Source organism: Cetorhinus maximus, chromosome 13 (assembly GCF_964194155.1).
Source record: "Cetorhinus maximus chromosome 13, sCetMax3.hap1.1, whole genome shotgun sequence".
Classification (NCBI taxonomy): domain Eukaryota; kingdom Metazoa; phylum Chordata; class Chondrichthyes; order Lamniformes; family Cetorhinidae; genus Cetorhinus; species Cetorhinus maximus.
This window is the reverse complement of record NC_135891.1, coordinates 94,599,390-94,619,095: the sequence shown is the minus strand read 5'-3', so window position 1 is coordinate 94,619,095 and position 19,706 is coordinate 94,599,390. Positions and strand designations below refer to the sequence as shown.

Here is a 19,706-nt window from a genome sequence, read left to right as displayed (position 1 = left end):
CCTTAGGATTTGGAGATGTGCATGTATTGCATCATTTTGAGATGATATGGGCTGCAATGTTCACAATGACATTATTTGTAAAATGTGTATGCATCACAGGACCAACTTTCAATGTCAAATTCTGAAAGTGAAGCCAGTTTCACTTGTTGATATTGTTTGTCATATTGCTTAAAGCCTGTTCAACAAGCTTCCTTCTTACTACTTCTGCTGGTAGTGTTGCCAAAGGTCAGCTGGTTCAGAAGCTCCAAGAATTAAAGAACCATCTCCAGGCACTGCTGTGAGCAACTCAGGAGAAAAGCCACACAAAAAAAATTATGTTTTCTTTTAATTTTCTTTGAGCTCTTTCACTAACTAGCAATTAAAATACTGAATTTGGCGAAAAACTGACAGTCAAGAAAATCCAGTCTGTTAATAAAGTGTCTATTTGCTGTCCAATTGGTGTGGAAAGACAATGCACAGCTTGCGTAGACATGTTGAGCAGCTAAAGGGAGGACTGTAGTTGTAGGATGGTTGGACCAGAGGTGATAACCCCTGATCTGCTGGGACTAAAGCAACTGAGAGCAGAAAGTGTGCCCTTTAGGTCACTCCCAGCTGATGTGCAGCCAGTGAAAAATTTGACCAGTTTGCAAGGCTTATGAAATGGCAGGGAATCTAAAAAGGAGGAACAAATACCATAAAAACAGGAAGAACATTTAAACATGTTAATAAACACTACAATCTGCTAGGCCCAGGAAGACTTTTTCTTTGGAGACCACAGCTAGATTGATAATAATTGCGCTGTTCTTGTTTGAGGAAGTACTTCAGCCTGTTGCATATTGAGAGGATTATTAAATCCAATTATCTGCAAAAAGCATTATCCAATTGCACAGTGGCCTTCAGGGATTCTGTTGGGAGTAAGAAGAGAATCAGACTAAACATTTCAGAACCCATGACTCAAGTTACTAACTATAGAGATGATCCTTCAAAATATACGCAGTGAAACATTAAGGGGAGGTCTTGTGGCGCAGTGGGTAGCATCCCTGCCTCTGAGCCAGAATTTCTGGGTTTGATTCCTACTCCAGGACTTGATAGCCATGGAAGCTGTGTTTATAATGTGGCCAAACAGGTTGGCTATCAACACACATTGTGCCTGTTTCAGCTAAACAAAATAAGTGACAGCCATTCACAGGTTCATTCCTCGGGGCAATGCCTTGATGAATCAGAGTTAAGTTTCCTGGTTTAAATTTCAAACAATGCTTGGCAGTTAACTGTCTGTCACCATTAACTGGTGCATTCTCCATGCAATGCTTTTACCAATCAGAATCCACTTGCCAACCAATCAGCATGCTCTTCGCATATAGTATAAATTGTTGTTCCCTTTACATTTGGTTTTCTTGTGAATTGTCCTGATGAGTGCAAAACGAAAAGCATTGACAAAAATATCTCTTTTTCCAGCAATACTGAAGTTCTGTACTACCAAACGACTACAACTGCAAATCCTTCCAATACACCTCTGGCAGGTGGTAAAACCAGGAGGGTCTCCTGATTAGCCATGCTTGATATGAAATGACACAGCTTAAGTTTTGCCTCTGGTGACAGGCTGGCAACCTGTTCCAGGAAAACCTAGCTATGGAAACAGACATAAGCATGTGCTTTATATGCCTCATGTGTCACTAGATGCAGAACGCTTCTAAGTATAAGAAACATTAGTTTTATAACTATTAGGATTTTTATATATAAAAATATTTAAGCACTTTGTACTGCCCTTTCCAATTTGGCATGGTTTGATCTTCACACACTGAACTGTCACCATTCAACGTTCTCTGAACTTGAGCTGTGCTGCTTCTTACATCTTCAGTGTACCAGCTGGCTCAATGGATACAGAGAAAATGTTTTTCAGACTAGATTCCAAGAAAACCAAACTTGGCAAATAGAGCTTAATGCAACTTCTGTGAGCATATGCTTGTCAGAAACTTTGGAACTGCCATTAAGACCCCATGAAAGTGTGTGAACTGTGTAAAAATTAGGAGTTGTCATTGCGTTTAACTGTGCCTCATTCATCGCCTGCTTCTTTTCATAAGTCTTAGAGCTGTTCAAGATAAAAACCGATTTTCTCCAAATTTACTGCCATGTGTAGGCTTTACTTTCTCTCAGTTTTTGTGCCATAAATAAAAACTAGATTTTTAAACTTTGCAGAGGACCTTCTCAATCCTTTAGGAATGGTTCCAGTATCTAAATTCATTTCTACTAAAGAAAAGATTGAGGAAAAGGACATAATACATGTCTTCAAAATTAATGAAAGATGATCTTGAAGTGAATAAGCTATTTATCTTGCCCAATGAATATAGGACTAGAGAACAAGAACAAAATTTGGAAGCCCTGACCTAGGTTTAGATTACAAAAACGTTATACCCCCAACAGAATAAGAAAAGGTAGATGATTTCAGTCTAAATTGGCATGTTTAAAAGGACCTGGTCTGATTACAGGGATACTTAACAACATTGCTTCACTTTTTAAATCGGGGGCAGTAGAGGAAAGAAACTAATCTTCTCTAAAGTAGATGATCAATAAGTGGTGTGGGAGGGAAGTCCATGATAGAATAGTTATACATAGATGTTGGATGGAGCAGGCTTGATGAGCTACTCTGGATTTCCCAAGTAGCCTCTGAAAGGATCTGTGTTATATCTATCTTAGGCTGAGGTCTAATAGGACTAATTAAAAAAGTATCAGACACATAAGAATCTAACTGAAGGAGAATAATGGGAAATGCAATCTCTTTTCAGGCACACTATAGTGTATCAGAAACTAATTAATACCAACAGACATACGACTGCAATCCAATGGGAGTTGAGTGGCAATCATCAAACACACTATGCTTTCAGGTCCCATCCTCCCAAGGAATCAAGGATGAAGGACGCTGGAAACACACGCTTGAACACACGTTACTGTGTCCACATCTCTGCAACCCCTCCATTTTCTGGAGCGGAAAACTCAAGATGCCTCAAATGCAACCCATTTCCTATTAAACTCCTGACCACTGAATTTCCCTATTTGATCCTAACACTAGCTGACATCATGAACAGCTATCTCTCCTTTAAGCACTGTACTCCATCCTTTCAAAACTATTATCACTGTCCTCATTGAAAATATTTGCTTGTCCCCTATGTCTGCACCAACTAGGATTCCATCTCTTAATTTATTTTCCTCTCCAAGGTTCTTGAACAAATCACTCTCCTTGCATCTCTTTTACTGTTTGTAGATCTTTAACTTAGCTTCGACCCCTCCCACAGCACACCAGCAAATACTCCTATTCAAAATCACAAAATACTATGTCTGTGAAAGTGACCAGAGTGTTTTATTCCTCCTCAATCCCTCTGCAGCCTTTGATGTGGTCAACAACTCTATCCTTCAACGCTTCTCTGTTGACCTGTTCTATTAGATTGCCTTCCTGTGATTCCAATCTTATTCATTGTAGCCAGGACATTTCTAGAAATGACTTTATACCCAATCCTTTATCTGTTGCCTAATTTTTCCATGTACAGTGATTTACACTTATTCCTGATTAATTTCATCTACTGATGTTCCATCCAGTGACATATTTTGTCCTATTCGCTTTGTTGATCTGCGTTGTCTCTTTAAATTAAGTTGTCCTTTCCAGTTTGGCTGTCATTGAGCACTGTCAGTGCATACTTAGTTTTCAATGCAGGAGCACATGCCCAGATGTTCATTAGCATAAGCCAGGATTTTGTGCTCCCATTTGTGGTGGGCGCCATAGCGGGCGGGAGTGGAAAATATCGGGAGATCGCAAAAATCGGTTTCACATTGTTATAAAACCAGTTTGCGATCGTCCCCTCCACCTATCTGCAGGTTGGGTTTCCTGCCGCTGCACGTTGGGAAGCTAATTGCAATACATTAGAATCCCATTGTAAGCCCTGTTCGCTGGAATCGTCCCACCCCAAGCTGGATCATGAACTCACGTTGTTTGCCTACCATGCTTTGGGCCACACATGCGGTCATCAGTGCCAGGCTTCGCAGGCAGCAACCCATTTCTTTTAGGGAGGCTCATGGGCAAGTCTCCAACCTACCAGACTAGTGGGAAGGCGGGGGTGGCTTTTCAATGGCTGCAGGGCTAGGGCTTGCTTGGAGAAGGGGGAGAAATGGCCTCAGTGAAGAGGCTGCAGGGCAAAGGCTGTAGTGGGAAAGGGAGTTATCCCAGGGTGTGTGTGGGGTGGGGGGAGCACATGTTGATCTACGCAAGTGGCCTCATGATGGTGAGGACTGAGGAGGCCGTCTCCAGAAGAGGAGGTCAGATGGAGATGTGAGGATGTGTGAGAGAGAGTGAGTGGTGATGTCCCTTGAGCTGGCAATAAAGTGAGATACCAGTGAATGTACGATTGGCTTGTGAGTCTGTGAGTTTATAGTGATGAGATGGTTGACTTACCCTGGTGGCATGGATGAGGTCATTCATCCTTTTTCTGCACAGTGCAGCATTGGCACTGACCACCACTGCCACTGCCAGCCAAGCCGGAGTGGTGAGATTGCTGGACCTCCTGTGGCCAGAGTGGGGGTAGAGGACATCATGGCGAGCCTCCAAAAGGCATTCCAGTGACAGGTCACTGAACCCTTCTTGGCTTTTGGGGTTATGTCTTCACTGGAGCAGTCCCAGGCTACAAGCATTGAGAATTGTATGCATGGCTGCAGTTTAGATATGGAACCTGGAATGAGGAAACAGTGAGGTAACTGCATGGCGGGCGATTCAGGGTCTGCCCGCCAGCAATAAGGTGCGTTTCCTGTGGCTATATAATTAATGAGGCTGAAGCGGATGATATGGCGCAAAAACTCACCCTTGTGGCTGGCAGGAAAAATGTCTTTTTTCATGCCTGCCACCGCACTTAGGGCAATTCAGGGGAAATTCCGGCCATAGTCCAATCGGATAAAACTGTGAAGTTGGACTTCTCTTAGATCACATCAAGGCACATTACATCCTCAATTTCTGAGGGAATAGCTACAATGTGTGGAAACTTAACATCTGTTTATACAAGTGCTCTGAACGCATTGGGTGTCAGTGCATGTTTAAGTTATAAGAGCTGATTTTCCATCTTTGTGGGAAAGAATGGAGAGCTTCAGGAAGGGTAACAGAGGCTTATTTGGCTTTGAACATCCCGGCAGATGTGGGTCCAAGAAGTGTCTGAGCCTCTATCGTCTGCATTGTACAGATTGCTTGCATCAAAATATTATAGTTGACAGGCCTGCCAGACATATTTTCGAACATCAATCCTGAAAACTGTGGTCTAGATTTTTCTGAGAGCTGTAATTGTGGTGAACCCTTTGTTGGGTAGGGGAGGTTGTCACCCACGCCCCCCGTCACACCCCCTCCCCAACTTTAGGTGTGCCTTGACCTATACATCGGGGTCAGGGGAATTTTGATATTTCAGATGTGGCACGCAGCCATTCACTGTGTTACTGGGACACACATTTGAGGCAGGTGGGAAGGAATTTACTGTGGCACCTTGCAGCAATGAAAGTCAGCCTGCAGTCCTAGCTAAAAGATTTTAATAAATGAACCATTTGTCTGTTGTGAAATCTAGAAACTGGCAACTTAAAATTGGCTCTCATTATAAATCTCTTGCCCATATTTGGACAGATACATCAGGTGTCTGTTGTCAGTCCTGGGGGATAATGTAGGAAATAGTATTGGGACTCAAGGTACTGGAAAATTGTCCCTTGCCCAAGATTCTTCCTTCAGCTACTTAGTAAACTGGTGTAACTAGACAGGAAACACAGGGCTCTTAATTATAGCATTAAACTAACAAGCTCTAATACTACCAAAGATTCAGTACTTACCAGACATGGAGTAGGGTCGGAGGCGGGGGGTGCGGTGAAATTGGGCTTGGTAGCATCTATTATTTGAGTGCTGTGAAACCCCTTCAGATTCCAAAATAGCAGCCATGCCATGCAGCATACTTCTGCTGTGAAACCATATTAGTATTGCACACACACCTAATGCCCATTGGCAATGTGCAGTGCAGACAGACAGACTGATGTCAATCAGCGCACACTGCAAATTTGGGGCTCAGCACTCCAGCTTAGACCCTCTCCTAACCTCTGTAAGCTGAACACGTATTCATCAGCATGAAAGAGCCCTCCAGCCAGCATTACACAAAGCGATCATCAACAACTTAACAGGGATTTATTAACAGGGATTATTTCTTTTGGTTATTGCTGCAATTTGACAAGTTTTGTATGTTTTTCCATATGTTTGAAAAGTTTCAACTGTCTACAGGTTGAGGTTGATTGATCCTGAAATACCTCTTTTTCCACAGTTTGTGCACAAATCGTTTGCTTCCAGACATGGATGGCCAAAAGGAATGTATGCATGAGTGAGCAAAGGCCACGCAGAGCAGGCCAAGCTGCTAGAAGAGGGAGGAGGAGGAGGAGAAGGGTAGAAAGGCTCTCAGTAGAGGGCCATTTCTGCCCAGGGTGTTCAGGGTGCAATTCCCCTAACTGAACTTCAGGGATGACCAATGTTCAAGTTGTCTACGCTTTTCTGGGGAGGTCCTCACTGAAATCTGTCAACTGCTGCAGCCACGACTCCATCTCAGGGCAGGGCAAGGATCGCATCATCTGTGCCTGTGAAGATGACTGTAGCAAAGAAGATTTATGCTTCCAGCTCCTTTCAGGCTGCTGCAGGAGTTATTAGCAACACGTCACAGTTTGCAGTGCAATGCTGTGTAAGGGAGGTCACTGAGGCTCTCCATGTGAGGATAGATAATATAACTTAATCTGGTCTTGCCACACAGAAAGGGCCCGGTTTTAACCCATTCAAAACTCACTCATTTGCACACACAGCTTAAAATCAGGCCCAAGCAGTCAGAGTAAACATGATGGTTTGCAAGGATTGTGGGCTTCCCCATGGTGCAGGGTGCCACTGACCCCATGTCCATTGCTTTGCGAGAAAGTTGCTTTGCATAGGTATCAAGTCAACTCTGCCATGTACCTGAACTGGAAAGGATTCCACCCTCTGAATGTACAGCTGGTGTGTGACCACAGGCATTGCACCATGCAGGCCAATGTCTGGTATCCTGGCAGCAGTCATAATGCATTCATTCTGTGGCAGCCTTCTGTGTCTGCTGTATGTCTAGCACCACAGCAAAACCAAAGGATAGTAACTGAGCAGCAAGGCTTATCTGCTGATGACATGGCTCATGACTCACATGGTTCACAGCTCACAGACATGAATGCTGCTGGCATACAACAAGAGTCAGGGTGCCACAAGAGATCTGATAGAGCAGACTATTGGTGTGCTGAAGCAATAATTCTGCAGCTTGTAGTGTTCTGGAGAAGCGTTACAGTACTTGATTGAGCGGGTCTCCAGGTTTGTCTTGGAATGTTTCATGCTGCGCAACCTCATGAGGAAACAGCCCTTGCCACAACCTATGTGGTGAAACACTGAGGAGCAAGAGTATAAAGAGCAGGAAGAGGAGTCAGTGGCAGCAGAAGAGGAGGGAAGGCTGCAACCTAGATTGCCCTTCTCTGCCCAGGTTGTATGTGAACAATTAACTCAATGGCAATACCAATTCAATCTCAACCCCAATTCCCTATTTACCAACTGTCGCATACACCTTACCTTCCTTCAGTCACTGACCATCACATTGTCATCTTAGTCAAAATGCAAAATAAAATCCAACAGAAAACACACATTCCAATCCAAATTTATAAATTAAATCATGCATATAAGAATAAACCAATCATTGTTGTGCATTCCTTAGCGCTTGTCTTCCGTGTGCATTTTCCTGTCCAAGGGATTGTCTGGGATGCCACGCCAGTGGTTGCAGCAGGGTTGGTGGAAGGCAGCTGATTTTCAATGAAGAATACTGCGGATGGCCTTGGAAGGTGACTTTGAGCAGCTGGGGGTCTAGAAGGCCCGGCTGAGCTGGATGGCTGACAGGTAACAGCAAGGGCGCTGACAGAGTGACAGTGGTGGGAGGATGAATATGTCATCCAGAGAGAGAACAGCAGGTTTGTGCTTCACAGAGCCACTGCCATTCTCGAGGGTGGTGCCTCAGCAATCCGAGTAATGTGTTGGAGAACAGATTGCTGGACAGCTGTGACACCTTGCAAGCCTTTTGAACACTAGTATCCAGAGTCATAATGCAAGCAGTCTGAACTTCCACAGCAGCACCCAGACATTGGATGTTGCAACAGAAGATGACACATCGACTGTCAATCATTGCATTATAGTTGGCCATCCGCTCCATGCTGGAAAAGCTGGGTTCCAAACTGTATGCAAAGCCTTGTGCCAAGTTGGTGCTGGACTCCTCCATGCTCCTTGATAGCATACACAGGCTTTCTGGAGATTCGCAATGCACCAAGCATTTCAATATGTACATTCATCAGCCAATCAGTCTTTTTCTGTATCCCTTCCCCAAAGTTCTCTTCGGAGTCCTCTTCAGCAGAGCTAGTATGTTAACTTACCGCCTGGTGAGCTAGCACCTGTGCTCTCCTTTCCAATTGCCCTGGCTGCAGTGAACCTTTTTGCCCAGCGTCTCATGTGCAGACCCCACTTCTATTCTCCAAATTACACAGGATGTCAGTACCTGAACCAGTGGCTCAGAGTGTGGAATTAAGTGATGGTGTTCCTTCATCTTCACTGACCTACTGCTTGAGCAGGCTGAAGTTGTTCAGCATCAGATATGAAAAAGGGACAAGTGTGGGGATGGGAGGGGAGAAGTAAAAAAGCGCATGTTTACATCTCCTGCAGCTTGAGAGTCAGAATAGAGTTAGGGATGAGGGAGAAATGGGATGTTTGAAGGAAGATTAGGGATGAGGATATAGTCATCGTCAATGGATTCAGCCCCACCTGTGGCCACAGCCTCAGAAATAGCCCTTACAATAATGGCCAGCACAGTCTCTCCTAGGTGGATAGAAGGTGCAGGCATGCCTGTCTCCTCCGGTTAGTTCCTTCTGCCTCCGGTGTGCCATCCTCTTTTGTAAGAGAAAGGGAATTGTGTCAATGAGTGCCATGCAATCTGGGTGATGTCGCTGTCACTGCTAGCGTATGCAAGTTGTGAGCTGTGAGTGTGAGGCTTGCAACTGTGTAAAATATGAAGGATGAGGTGAAGCATACAGTGTTGGATATGAGTCCTGATTGACAGAGATCACTGGCAGGTGAGTGATGGGGTGGGGTGATTTGAACCATGGCTGAGGCTAATAGTGCAGTTGGTAGGATGTGGCATTTGAAGATGCATTCACTTACCTTGACCACTCATGTGAGGTCATTAAGCTTCCTGCAGTACTACATCCAGATTTTTGGGGCTGCACATCTGGTATTAACCTCCGCAACTTCCTGTTCCCACTGCCTTTTCATTATGTGTCTGGAGAGCCTTCTGCCCCTGATGTTACAGAATATCTTTTCCTTTCCATCTCCTCCACCAAGACCTCCAGTACAGCATGCAAAAACCTGGGAGCCTGCTTTCTCCCATGCTCAGCATTTCTCTCTCTCTTTCCCAGGTCAGATTCAGTTGTAGAATGACTCCCAGCACCTGCTGCAGCCATAACGCTCCTTTAGGAAGTGCAGGTTAGCTTTAAGAAGTGCAAGTTACTCACAATATTGGGTCTCCTGCTGATGCATGCAGCTAATGGATAGCGTGGGAAATTCTGGCTGAACACAGAAAACATTATAATGAATAGTCAGCATGTTGTGTGCATCCCATTCAATGGGCATGGGCTACTCCTGTGTTGTAATCCCCGTGCCCATTTTTGGGTGCTAACCAAATATAGCCCCTGAATTCTAATTCTAAAACAAACCACAATATTAAAACGTACCAGATAATAATTGCAACAAGTCTCATGATGGCCTCATTAAGACAGTCAAAAAATTCCTTCAGTGGCCGTCCTTGCTGTTTCATGTTGCCGATTACAAGACCAAATGCAATGGAGAAGACCACGAGACCCAGTGCATTCACTGCATTGGATGAACCAGCAACTGGAATAACCTCCTCATCAAGCATCAACTCCTGCAATTTTCTGAACGCATCAGTTATGTTGTCCATCATGGATGGTTCAGTGCTGGTTGTAAGATTGATGGGTGATGACGTAGGTCTTATGATTTTTCGTGTGCCATAATTTGTTTTGTACTGTAAAAGACAAAGGAATATGAGTGTTACCATTCAGTGATTTACATTTCTTCCACTTTTTCCCATTTACCTCATTCTTACATTGGAACATGGGAAAGCAGTAGGCCATTCAGCCCAAGTCTGTTCTGCCATTCAATTAGATCATGACTAATCTGTACCTGAACTCCATTTACCCATCTTGGTTCTGTAGTCATAATGCTGGACCTGCAAAAATAATTGACACTATGCCTCTCTGGAAAGCAGCTTCAGATGTGGAAAATGGGAGCAAGTGTCATGGACTCTCAAAACACATTTGGTGCTGGGTGGGTCATCAACAATTGGATTCAGATGATAAGGTGGGCTGGAACCACTCTTAAATTCTTGTTTAACCAGATACTTAATAGCACCATTTCTTGCTTTCTCAGGAATTTTCTAAAGTTGACTTTTTTCATCGACTATTAGACATCCTGAGATTTTGACATGAATTTTCTGTCCTGATTTAACAGACTTCATGCCATACTTGCAAGTTTTGCCTCACCACTGACACCCACCCTGCTACCATTCTTTCTGGCTTCGTCTCTTCTGATGCCTTGTTGCCACTTCCACTTCTTCCATTGTTACAATTTGCCTCCTCTTGCCTATTTGAACCTCAGGGGATTTAACCTGTTGAGGAGAGTGTTTGTGCAGAGTTGGTTTCAGAGGGCACTATATTCTCCTTATACTGCTAAGTATTGTTCTAGTGTGCTACAGGTAGTTTATTTAAAGGAAATGTATCCCTGCATTCCATCTGTGCACCTTATATCTATGCCTGGCACTCTGCAGTGACATCATTTTACCTGCCATAGCTCCTTCAGAGAGCAAGTTGATGATGATTTAAACATAGTAATGGCTAGCTGTGCTGAGGTTAAATGAAGGCTTTTGGGTCTGGAGCAAGTTTCCCGAGGAGTATCTGGGGAACTGCTAAGTCATTTGGGTTTTAAGATTGTGCTCATTGCACTCTAGTGGAATGTGAATAGGAAACTAATTAATGTTTTAACATTTGCGCCATACAAGTGCCAGACAATGACCATCTCTGACAAGAGAGAATCCAACAATCTACCTTTGACATTCAACGGCATTACTATCACTGAACCCTGAAATCATCAAAATCCTGGAACTTCCTCCCTAACAGCACTGTGGGTGTGCCTACACTACAGGGACTGCAGCGGTTCAAGAAGGTAGCTCACCACCACCTTCTCAAGGGCAATTAGGGATGGGCAATAAATGCTGGCCTAGACAGCGACACCCACATCCCGTGAAAGAATAAAAAAAAAATCAGTGATACTCTTCATGCAGCAAAGTTACATGTTGTCCCTTGTGGCTCCCTGAAAGATCCCTGTGATGTGGACAGTGTTTGAAGTAATTCAGTATTGCCGCTATTAAAATAGCAGAGGTAGGCATTTAAGATGAATGCCTTAAGTTCCTGTACTTAGTTCTCCATGATGTAATTTCAAGGCCAGGATCTTCTTGCTGTTTTCAATTGGTGGAAGACTTACAGTTGCCTTAATATTAGTGGCAGGCATTGTTGTATTATTTTACTTGGTTAGCACTACTTTTAATGCACTAATCCATGGCTACCACAATGACTACTACAATTATCAGTACTAGTACTGCTGCAACACCTTTATTGTTCTGTACTTTAATGTCACAAGAGATTTTTCAGAGTAGGAAAAGGGTGTATCACCTCACCAAGGGAAGGAAATTACAGGAGATGATTGATAACATAGAAAATACAGTTTGAGAAGTAGTTAAAAAGGATGGGAGAAAGAAAGCAAGTAGGGGGACAGTGAGGAGAGCGGAGGGAATTTCAGAGAATGGAGAACGGAGGTAGTGGAAAGCTCTGCAGCCAATAGTGAAATAGTGAGATAGTGAGGTGAAAAAGGCAAAATACTGCGGATGCTGGAAATCTGAAACAAAAACAAAAAATGCTGGAAAAACTCAGCAGGTCTGACAGCATCTGTGGAGAGAAAGACAGAGTTAACTTTTCAAGTCTGTATGACTCTTCTTCAGAACTAAAGAGAAGTAGAAATGTGGTGAAATATATACTGTTTAAGGAGGGTGGGACAGGTGAAGCTGGATAGAAGGCCAGTGATAGGTGGAGGCAAAGGAGAGATTACAAAAGATGTCATAAACAAAAGGTTGGAGGGATGTTGATGGTGGTGATACTGGCTAAAGGAGGTGCTAATGGTGACATTAAGAATAGAAAGCAGAATGAGCAAGTGACAGATGGCCCTAGTGGGGTTGGGGATGGGGTGGGGAAAAAGATCGAAATAGGCTGGGGAAAAAGGTGGGGATAAAACAATGAATAAAAATTGAAATAAATTTTTAAAAAAATGATAAAAATAGGTGGGAAAAAATATATAAAAATTAAAAAATAAATATTTGAAAAAAGGGGATCAAAAAGAGGGGAGGATGGAGGAGAGAGTTCATTCTGAAGTTGTTGAACTCAATGTTACGCCCGGAAGGCTGTAAAGTGCCTAATCGGAAGATGAGATGCTGTTTCTCCAGTTTGCGTTGAGCTTCACTGGAACATTGCAGCAGGCCAAGGATGGACATGTGGGCATGAGAGCAGGGTGGTGTGTTGAAATGGCAAGCAACAGGGAGGTCTGGGTCATGCTTACGGACAGACCGAAGGTGTTCTGCAAAGCGGTCACCCAGTCTGCGTTTGGTCTCTCTAATGTAGAGGAGATTGCATTGGGAGCAGCGAATGTAGTAGACCAAATTGGGGGAAGTGTAATTGAAGCGCTGCTTCACTTGAAAGGAGTGTTTGGGCCCTTGGACGGTGAGGAGGGGGGAAGTAAAGGGGCAGGTGTTGCACCTTCTGCGGTTGCTTGGGAAGGTGCTGTAGGAGGGGGTTGAGGTGTTGGGGGTGATGGAGGAGTGGACCAGGATGTCCTGGAGGAAGCGGTCCCTATGGAATGCCGACAGTGGGGGGTGAAGGGAAGATGTGTTTGGCGGTGGCATCATGCTGGAGTTGGCAGAAATGGCGGAGGATGACCCTTTGAATGCGGAGGCTGGTGGGGTGAAAAGTGAGGACAAGGGGGACCCTATCATGGTTCTGAGAGGGAGAGGAAGGTGTGAGGACAGAGGTGCAGGAGATGGGTCGGACACGGTTGAGGGCCCTGTCAACCACCATGGGTGTGAAACCTCGGTTAAGGAAGAAGGAAGACATGTCAAAAGCGCTGTTTTGGAAAGTGGCATCATCGGAACAAATGCAACGGAGGTGAAGGAACTGAGAGAATGGGATGGAGTCCTTACAGGAAGCAGGTGTGAGGTGTTGTAGTCGAGGTAACTATGGCAGTCGGAGGGCTTGCAATGAATATTGGTGGACAGTCTATCACCAGAAATTGAGACAGAGAGGTCAAGGAAGGGAAGGGAAGTGTCAGTGATGGACCAAGTGAAAGTGATGGAGGGGTGGAAATTGGAAGCAAAATTAATACATTTTTCCAGGTCCACACTAGAGCATGAAGCGGCACCGAAACAGTCATCGATGTACCAGAGAAAGAGTTGTACCAGAGAAAGAGTTGTGGGAGGGGGCCTGAGTAGGACTGGTATAAGGAATGCTCCACATACCACATAAAGAGACAGGCATAACTGGGGTCCATGCGGGTACCCATAGCCACACCTTTTATTTGGAGGAAGTGAGACGAGTTTAAGGAGAAAGTATTCAGTGAGAGAACAAGTTCAGCCATCGGAGAAGAGATGTGGTGGTTGGGGAATGTTCAGGCCTCTGTTCAATGAAGAAGTGGAGAGCCTTCAGACCATCCTGGTGGGGGATGGAGGTGTAGACGGATTGGATGTCCACGGTGAAGAGGTGGCTGCTGGGGCCAGGGAACTGGAAGTTGTTGATATGATGTAGGGCATCAGAGGAATCGCTGATGTAGGTGGGAAGAGACTGGACAAGGGGAGAGGGAACGGAGTCAAGATAGGAATAAATGAGTTCCTTGGGGCAGGAACAGGCTGACACGATTGGTCTACCAGGGCAGTCCTGTTTGTGGATTTTGGGTAGGAGGTAGAAGCAGGTTTTCCGAGGTTGGGAGACTATGAGGTTAGAAGCTGTGGAGGGAAGATCTCCAGAGGAGATGAGGTCAGTGACAGTCCTGGAAACAATGGCTTGATGTTCGGTGGTGGGGTCATGGTCCAGGGGGAGATAGGAGGAAGTGTCTGAAAGTTGGCGCTGAGCCTCTGCGAGGTAGAGGTTAGTACGCCAGACAACAACAGCACCATCCTTGTCGGCAGGTTTGATGACTAAGTCAGGGTTGGACCTGAGAGAACGGAGTGTGGCAGGTTCAGAAGGAGACAGGTTAGAGTGGGTGAGAGGAGCAGAAAAATTGAGACGGCCACTGTCATGCCGACAGTTTGCAATGAAAAGGTCAAGGGCAGATAAGAGGCCAGAGGGAGGGGTCCGGGTGGAGGGAGAATACTGAAAGGGTCTGTTGAACTGGGGGAGGATTCCTGCCCAAAGAAGTGAGCACAGAGACGAAGGCGGTGGAAGAAGAGTTCAGCATCGTGCTGTGCAGATAGTGAGGTGAAACGCTCTGGAGGCCAGAGTTAGAAGACTGAAGGAAGGCAAGTCAACCTGGAAAAGTTTGTATTACATAAAATTTTAAATTTAAATTGAAGGACAAGGAGCCAGTGTAAACCAGGAATGACAGAGAAGCAGGATTTGTGTGGAAGAAGATACAAGCAGCTGCATTTTAGACAAATTGGAATTTACTGAGCACAGACAAAAGGAAGCCAGCAAGGAGGACATTAAAGTAAAGTAATCAAGGTGGGAATTAACTCTTAAATGCAGTGGAAAATATAACTATTTGAGTTAGAACGTTTTCCTTTATATAACAATGGAAAGTAAAGGGGATTTAAATGTATGAAGTAACCTAAACAAAATCAAGAAAAATCTACCGAATATTTTTCAATTGGAACTTTTTTGGAATACATGGAAGAGATAAAATATCTGTTGAAAGGTCAATGAAATCAAATGTTAACTCTGTTTCTTTCTCTCCAGATGCTGCCTGATCTGCTGAGTGTTTTCTGTATTTTCTATTTTTATGTCAGGTTTCCAGCATCTGCAATATTTTCCTTTTCTTTCTAGAAATTTCCTATTGGTTATTTTGAGGAATAAATACCCACTGGGCTCTAAACTTCAATTGCCAGCCGAAGTGCAGTGGAATGAATTGTAAGCCTGCCTAAATCAGCAAATCTGCAGGCAACAAAATTGGGGTGAAGCCAGGCTACTCTGATTGAGGTGAGTGGGCCTTAAACTGTTCAATAAAAGATAAATATTTTTAAAAAACTTCAGCTCCCAATAGAGCCAGCAGAGGATGTTTTGAATGTAATTGATTCCTTTGTGGGATTTTCTACCATTGGCTAGGAAATTTTGGAGGCCTTTCCTAATTCTCAGGTGGGTGTAGTGCTGACTCTTGGCATAGGTTCCTCTGAGGCCTTCAAAGCATATATTGGTTTGAACAGCCAAGAAAGTGTGGGAACCACTCCAGTCCAGCTCCCAGACAAGCTCCCCTTCTCTTTAAAGGACTATTAGTCATTTAGAAACGGGCTTAAAATTGAGACTACTCACCTGTTTGAAACAAGCCTCAACTAGATTGGGTGGGAACATATTCCTGTAGAACATAAAGGGGAGAATTAGTACTGAGACAAGAGTTCAGCATCTGTACCTCGATCTCTGTTATGGCATGTCTGCTGTTGCCTTACACATTAGATTAATAAAATGGTAACAGTGTGAAGTACGAGGTGTAAGACTGTCTTGGACAATTATATTAAACCAATCTAGGGCTATTATTAAGCAAGTCCTAGGTAAAATATTTTAAGTTGCATCAGAGCCATAAAGTTACGACATGATAAACAAAAATGGTTGTGACTGATGAACTACTCCTGTATGGAATGCGCTGAAATTTCAGGAGCCTTGCCTAGTGCCAGAAGTGTGAAATGGGATTTCTCTATAGCATCTTGCCACTCCACCATTGGACACTTGCTACTCCGTCTCATAGGTCGCTTTGGCTAAAGTCAACTTGTTGGCTGCTCCTTTGGCGTGCTGCCTCTCCAACAACCATCAATCTCTTTTGGATCAATTACTGTTTAGATATATCATTGTGGGATCCAGTTACCGCTGTTGTATGTCAAGAACACTTCCTTAATGCAGAAGGAAGAAAAAATGCAAAAATGAACTTGTGTTTATGTTTGTACGCTGAACTGAACTGGTGGTTTTTTTTGGAGGAGCCTTTAATATGACCTGACAATGGAAAGGGGTTGAGTGGAAGAAGCATTTGGCCCCTCCCCTGCTGGAGTTTCTCAAAGAGCCCAAGAAGTGGCACGAACCTGACAGAAATAGGTTCAGCCTAAATTCCATTCATGGGAACAAAGGAACAGGACTATGCCATTCAGTGCCTTGATTCTGTTCTGCAATTCAAAGCCAGCTCCCTGAAACAAAAGACTACCTAATCCACTGCTTGGATACTTGTCTGATTACTGTACAACCAGATACCTTTCATTTAGAGATTCACTGACCTGATTAGATCCATGAAAGCATCAGCTGCCTGCACCTTCTCAATCTTTCCCTCCCGATGTAGGTCAACTTTTGATCCTTTCCCAGGATGGATGATCATTACCATGACAATTCCAATGAACACAGCGATGATAGTGGTTACCATGTAGAAAACTACAGCTCGGACTCCCATCTTACCAGATGCTTTGCTGTCCAGGGCTGCCATTCCTAATTGATAAAAGGTAAAGAAAACAATTCAGATGCAGACTGGTCTGGAAAGCAGCAGCAGAGATTATAGAGCGGACACATTATCACTGGAAGTACCTGATCACTATCACAAATAACTTGTAGCTTGCTAACTACTGAAGGTTCACTATAAGGCAATCTGTTATGCAACCTCTTCATTATCACATTGCTTTCCAAAACAGCCTGCTCACTGTCACAGGATCCATAGAGCGGAGTTTTCTGTGCTTGCTGGCATCAGGGGTGTTCGACGGAGTGAGCGGACAATATGGTGAGAAGGCCAAAAATCAGTTTCACGACGTCATGAAACCAGTTTGCAATCATCCGCCCTGCCCATCAATGGCATTACCCGTTGTCGGATGTCAGGAACCTCACTGTAATACATTTGCATATCATTATAAGCCCAGCCCGCCGGAATCATCCCCCCACACTTGATCCTCTGAGCACGTTAGCGTGATTGCACGCCAGTGTGTTTCACAACAGCATATATAAGGTGTGCACTCGGCGAGCTGCACTTTGAGGGGAACTCAGGGGTGACTGCACAGTAAGGTTGCACAGCGCTCGCCAGGGTTGCCTGTTGGACTTCAAGGTTGAGGCAAGTTGTGGTGGGGGGGCAAGGGCTGCACTGTGGTTGAAGGTAGTGCTCAAGCATGTGCAGGGTGGTTGGGGGGGGGTGCGGAGGGAAGCGGCCACACATTAGGGAAACCTTGTATAAAGTGACCATTCCTCCACAGCTGAGACAGCTCAGGCGCAGCCGCATTGACATGCTTGGAGTCGGGCCTCTAGCTTATCTGTCCACTCAAGCAATGCAGAGGCATGAAGTTGCCACCAAATGCCCCTGAACTTTTCAACCTCAAGCACAGACTGCAAAGTAATAATCATTTTAGTGGACTGCAGAACAGCTGGATGACTGGACACATTGTACAATCTCCTTACTAAAGCTGGCCGTGGAGCAGTCACTGGTGGAGGTGCTCACAGCCCCTTGCAATGTCATCATTAAGGTTTGGATCAGTCTCCCCCATGGTTCAAGCTAATAATGCAGACTTGCAGTGTGGGTTAGGAGAATGCCTGCGCCTGAGCTGAGAGCACAGCATACAGTCCAGTGGGTGAAGCTGCCGCCAATTGGTCAGGTGAAGTAGGACAGAGGTGGGTGGGGTTTTGGGCAGCCGTTTAGCGCACTAAACTCTGGCCATACAAGTGGTGGCCAGCACTCTCCGGGATGCGTTAAGGGGCCCTCAGACTTAACCAAGATAGGTTCTTAGAACGCCTAAGCTAACCCATGTCTCTGTCACCTTCATCATGCAGGAGGACTCATCAGATGCATGGAGCCTGATGACCTAGCTGTATACCTCACGGCTTACAGGGAGCAGAGACGAAGGAGAAGAGGCTGACAGAGGCACCTGGCTGGACAGAGGGAGGAGCAGCACCTTCAAGAAGAAGGTGCGGCTGGGGCTCCTGCTGAAGAGCCATAGCGATCCATTGCTGGTCAGCGTCTAGCTAGACCCAGGGTCTATAGATGCTGCCTTTCATTCCAGAGAACCAGTGTCACTGAAGATTGCGAATGTCTAGGGAACTGGTCGGTCACATCTGCCACCTGCTGCAGGATTTGGCGCCACAGGGACTTGGAGGGCATCCACTGCCAGTGGCTGTGAAAGTGAACGTGGTGCTCAATTTTTACACCAGTGGCTCCTTTCAGGGCTCCACAGGTGACCTCTGTGGGATATCACAAACCTCCACCCACAAATGCATCCATGAGATCACGGATGCCACAAAGTTGTACCAAAGATCTTGGTGGTAGCAGCAAATATTCAAATGAGAACTTTGAAGGCCGAAGTGGAGAAGGGTTCCATGTGATCAGCAGTTGAACATGGGTCAGTCAGTCCTACAACTTTGTGCATTTCATCTGGGACCAAGAAAGCCAGGAAGCAAGAGTACTGGGATTTGCCCAGATCTCAGGTTTCCCACAGGTGCAGGGCGCCATCGACTGCACTCAGGTGGCACTCATATCTCGGTGACAACAAGCGGTCAACTATATCAACCACAAGGGCTTCCATCCGCTGAATGTGCAGCTGGTGTGTGACCACCACAAACACATCCTGCAGGTCTGTGCATGGTTCCCAGAGAGTGTGCACGACTCCTATATTCTCAGTAGGTCACAGATGCCTGACGTCTTCCAGGGTCCACAGAAGCTGCAGGGTTGGCTCCTCGGAGATGAGGGCTACCCGCAGAGGACGTGGCTGATGACACCCGTGTGGCGACCTCAGACTGCAGCAGAGCGAAGGTATAACGAGGCTCATGCTGCAACTCGCAACTTGGTGGAGCAAACCATCGGGGTGCTGAAAATGAGGTTCTGGTGCCTGGACCGGTCTGGTGGAGGCCTGCAATATAGTCAACAGAGGGTGTCATACATTGTCATCACCTACTGCCTCCTTTACAACCTGGCACTGCAACGGGGTCAGGAGCTGGCTGAGGAGGAGATGGAAAAGCTGACACCATGGATCTTCACTTTGCACCTGTGAACTTTTGACTCCAGTCTGGCTGATGGTAACGCATATACCCTCTGTGATAAGGCCCCTGACATGGAGATGCAGCGGAGACCCTAATAGTCGCTCAATTCCAGGAGGATGATGTCGACATACTGTGAAGGCACTTCCTAGATCTTCACATAGTCTCTGTGGATGTCTGACTCCTTTTGGCTAAGGGCAGCTCGCTTGCTCTTTGTGATCAGGGACATATCATAGAGATGCAGCCATCAAACTTTAAATGCATCTGATCCTTTGTCAGCCTTCAGCACCTGTGTCCTTCAGGAGCACAGCGTCACTGGTCACAGA

At 45.2% G+C, this 19,706-nt stretch overlaps 1 protein-coding gene across 1 annotated transcript in view; it reads right to left on the bottom strand.

Annotated features, from left to right (window-relative positions):
* slc1a6 (solute carrier family 1 member 6) overlaps positions 1-19,706 on the bottom strand; it is a 106,500-nt gene that overhangs the window by 11,620 nt on the left and 75,174 nt on the right. The window contains exons 4-6 of the mRNA XM_078555833.1: positions 16,656-16,860; positions 15,709-15,751; positions 9,805-10,115 (exon numbers count right to left, since the gene is read on the bottom strand). Of these exons, the coding sequence (XP_078411959.1) occupies positions 9,805-10,115; positions 15,709-15,751; positions 16,656-16,860 (559 nt within the window). The remainder of the gene's footprint in view (positions 1-9,804; positions 10,116-15,708; positions 15,752-16,655; positions 16,861-19,706) is intronic.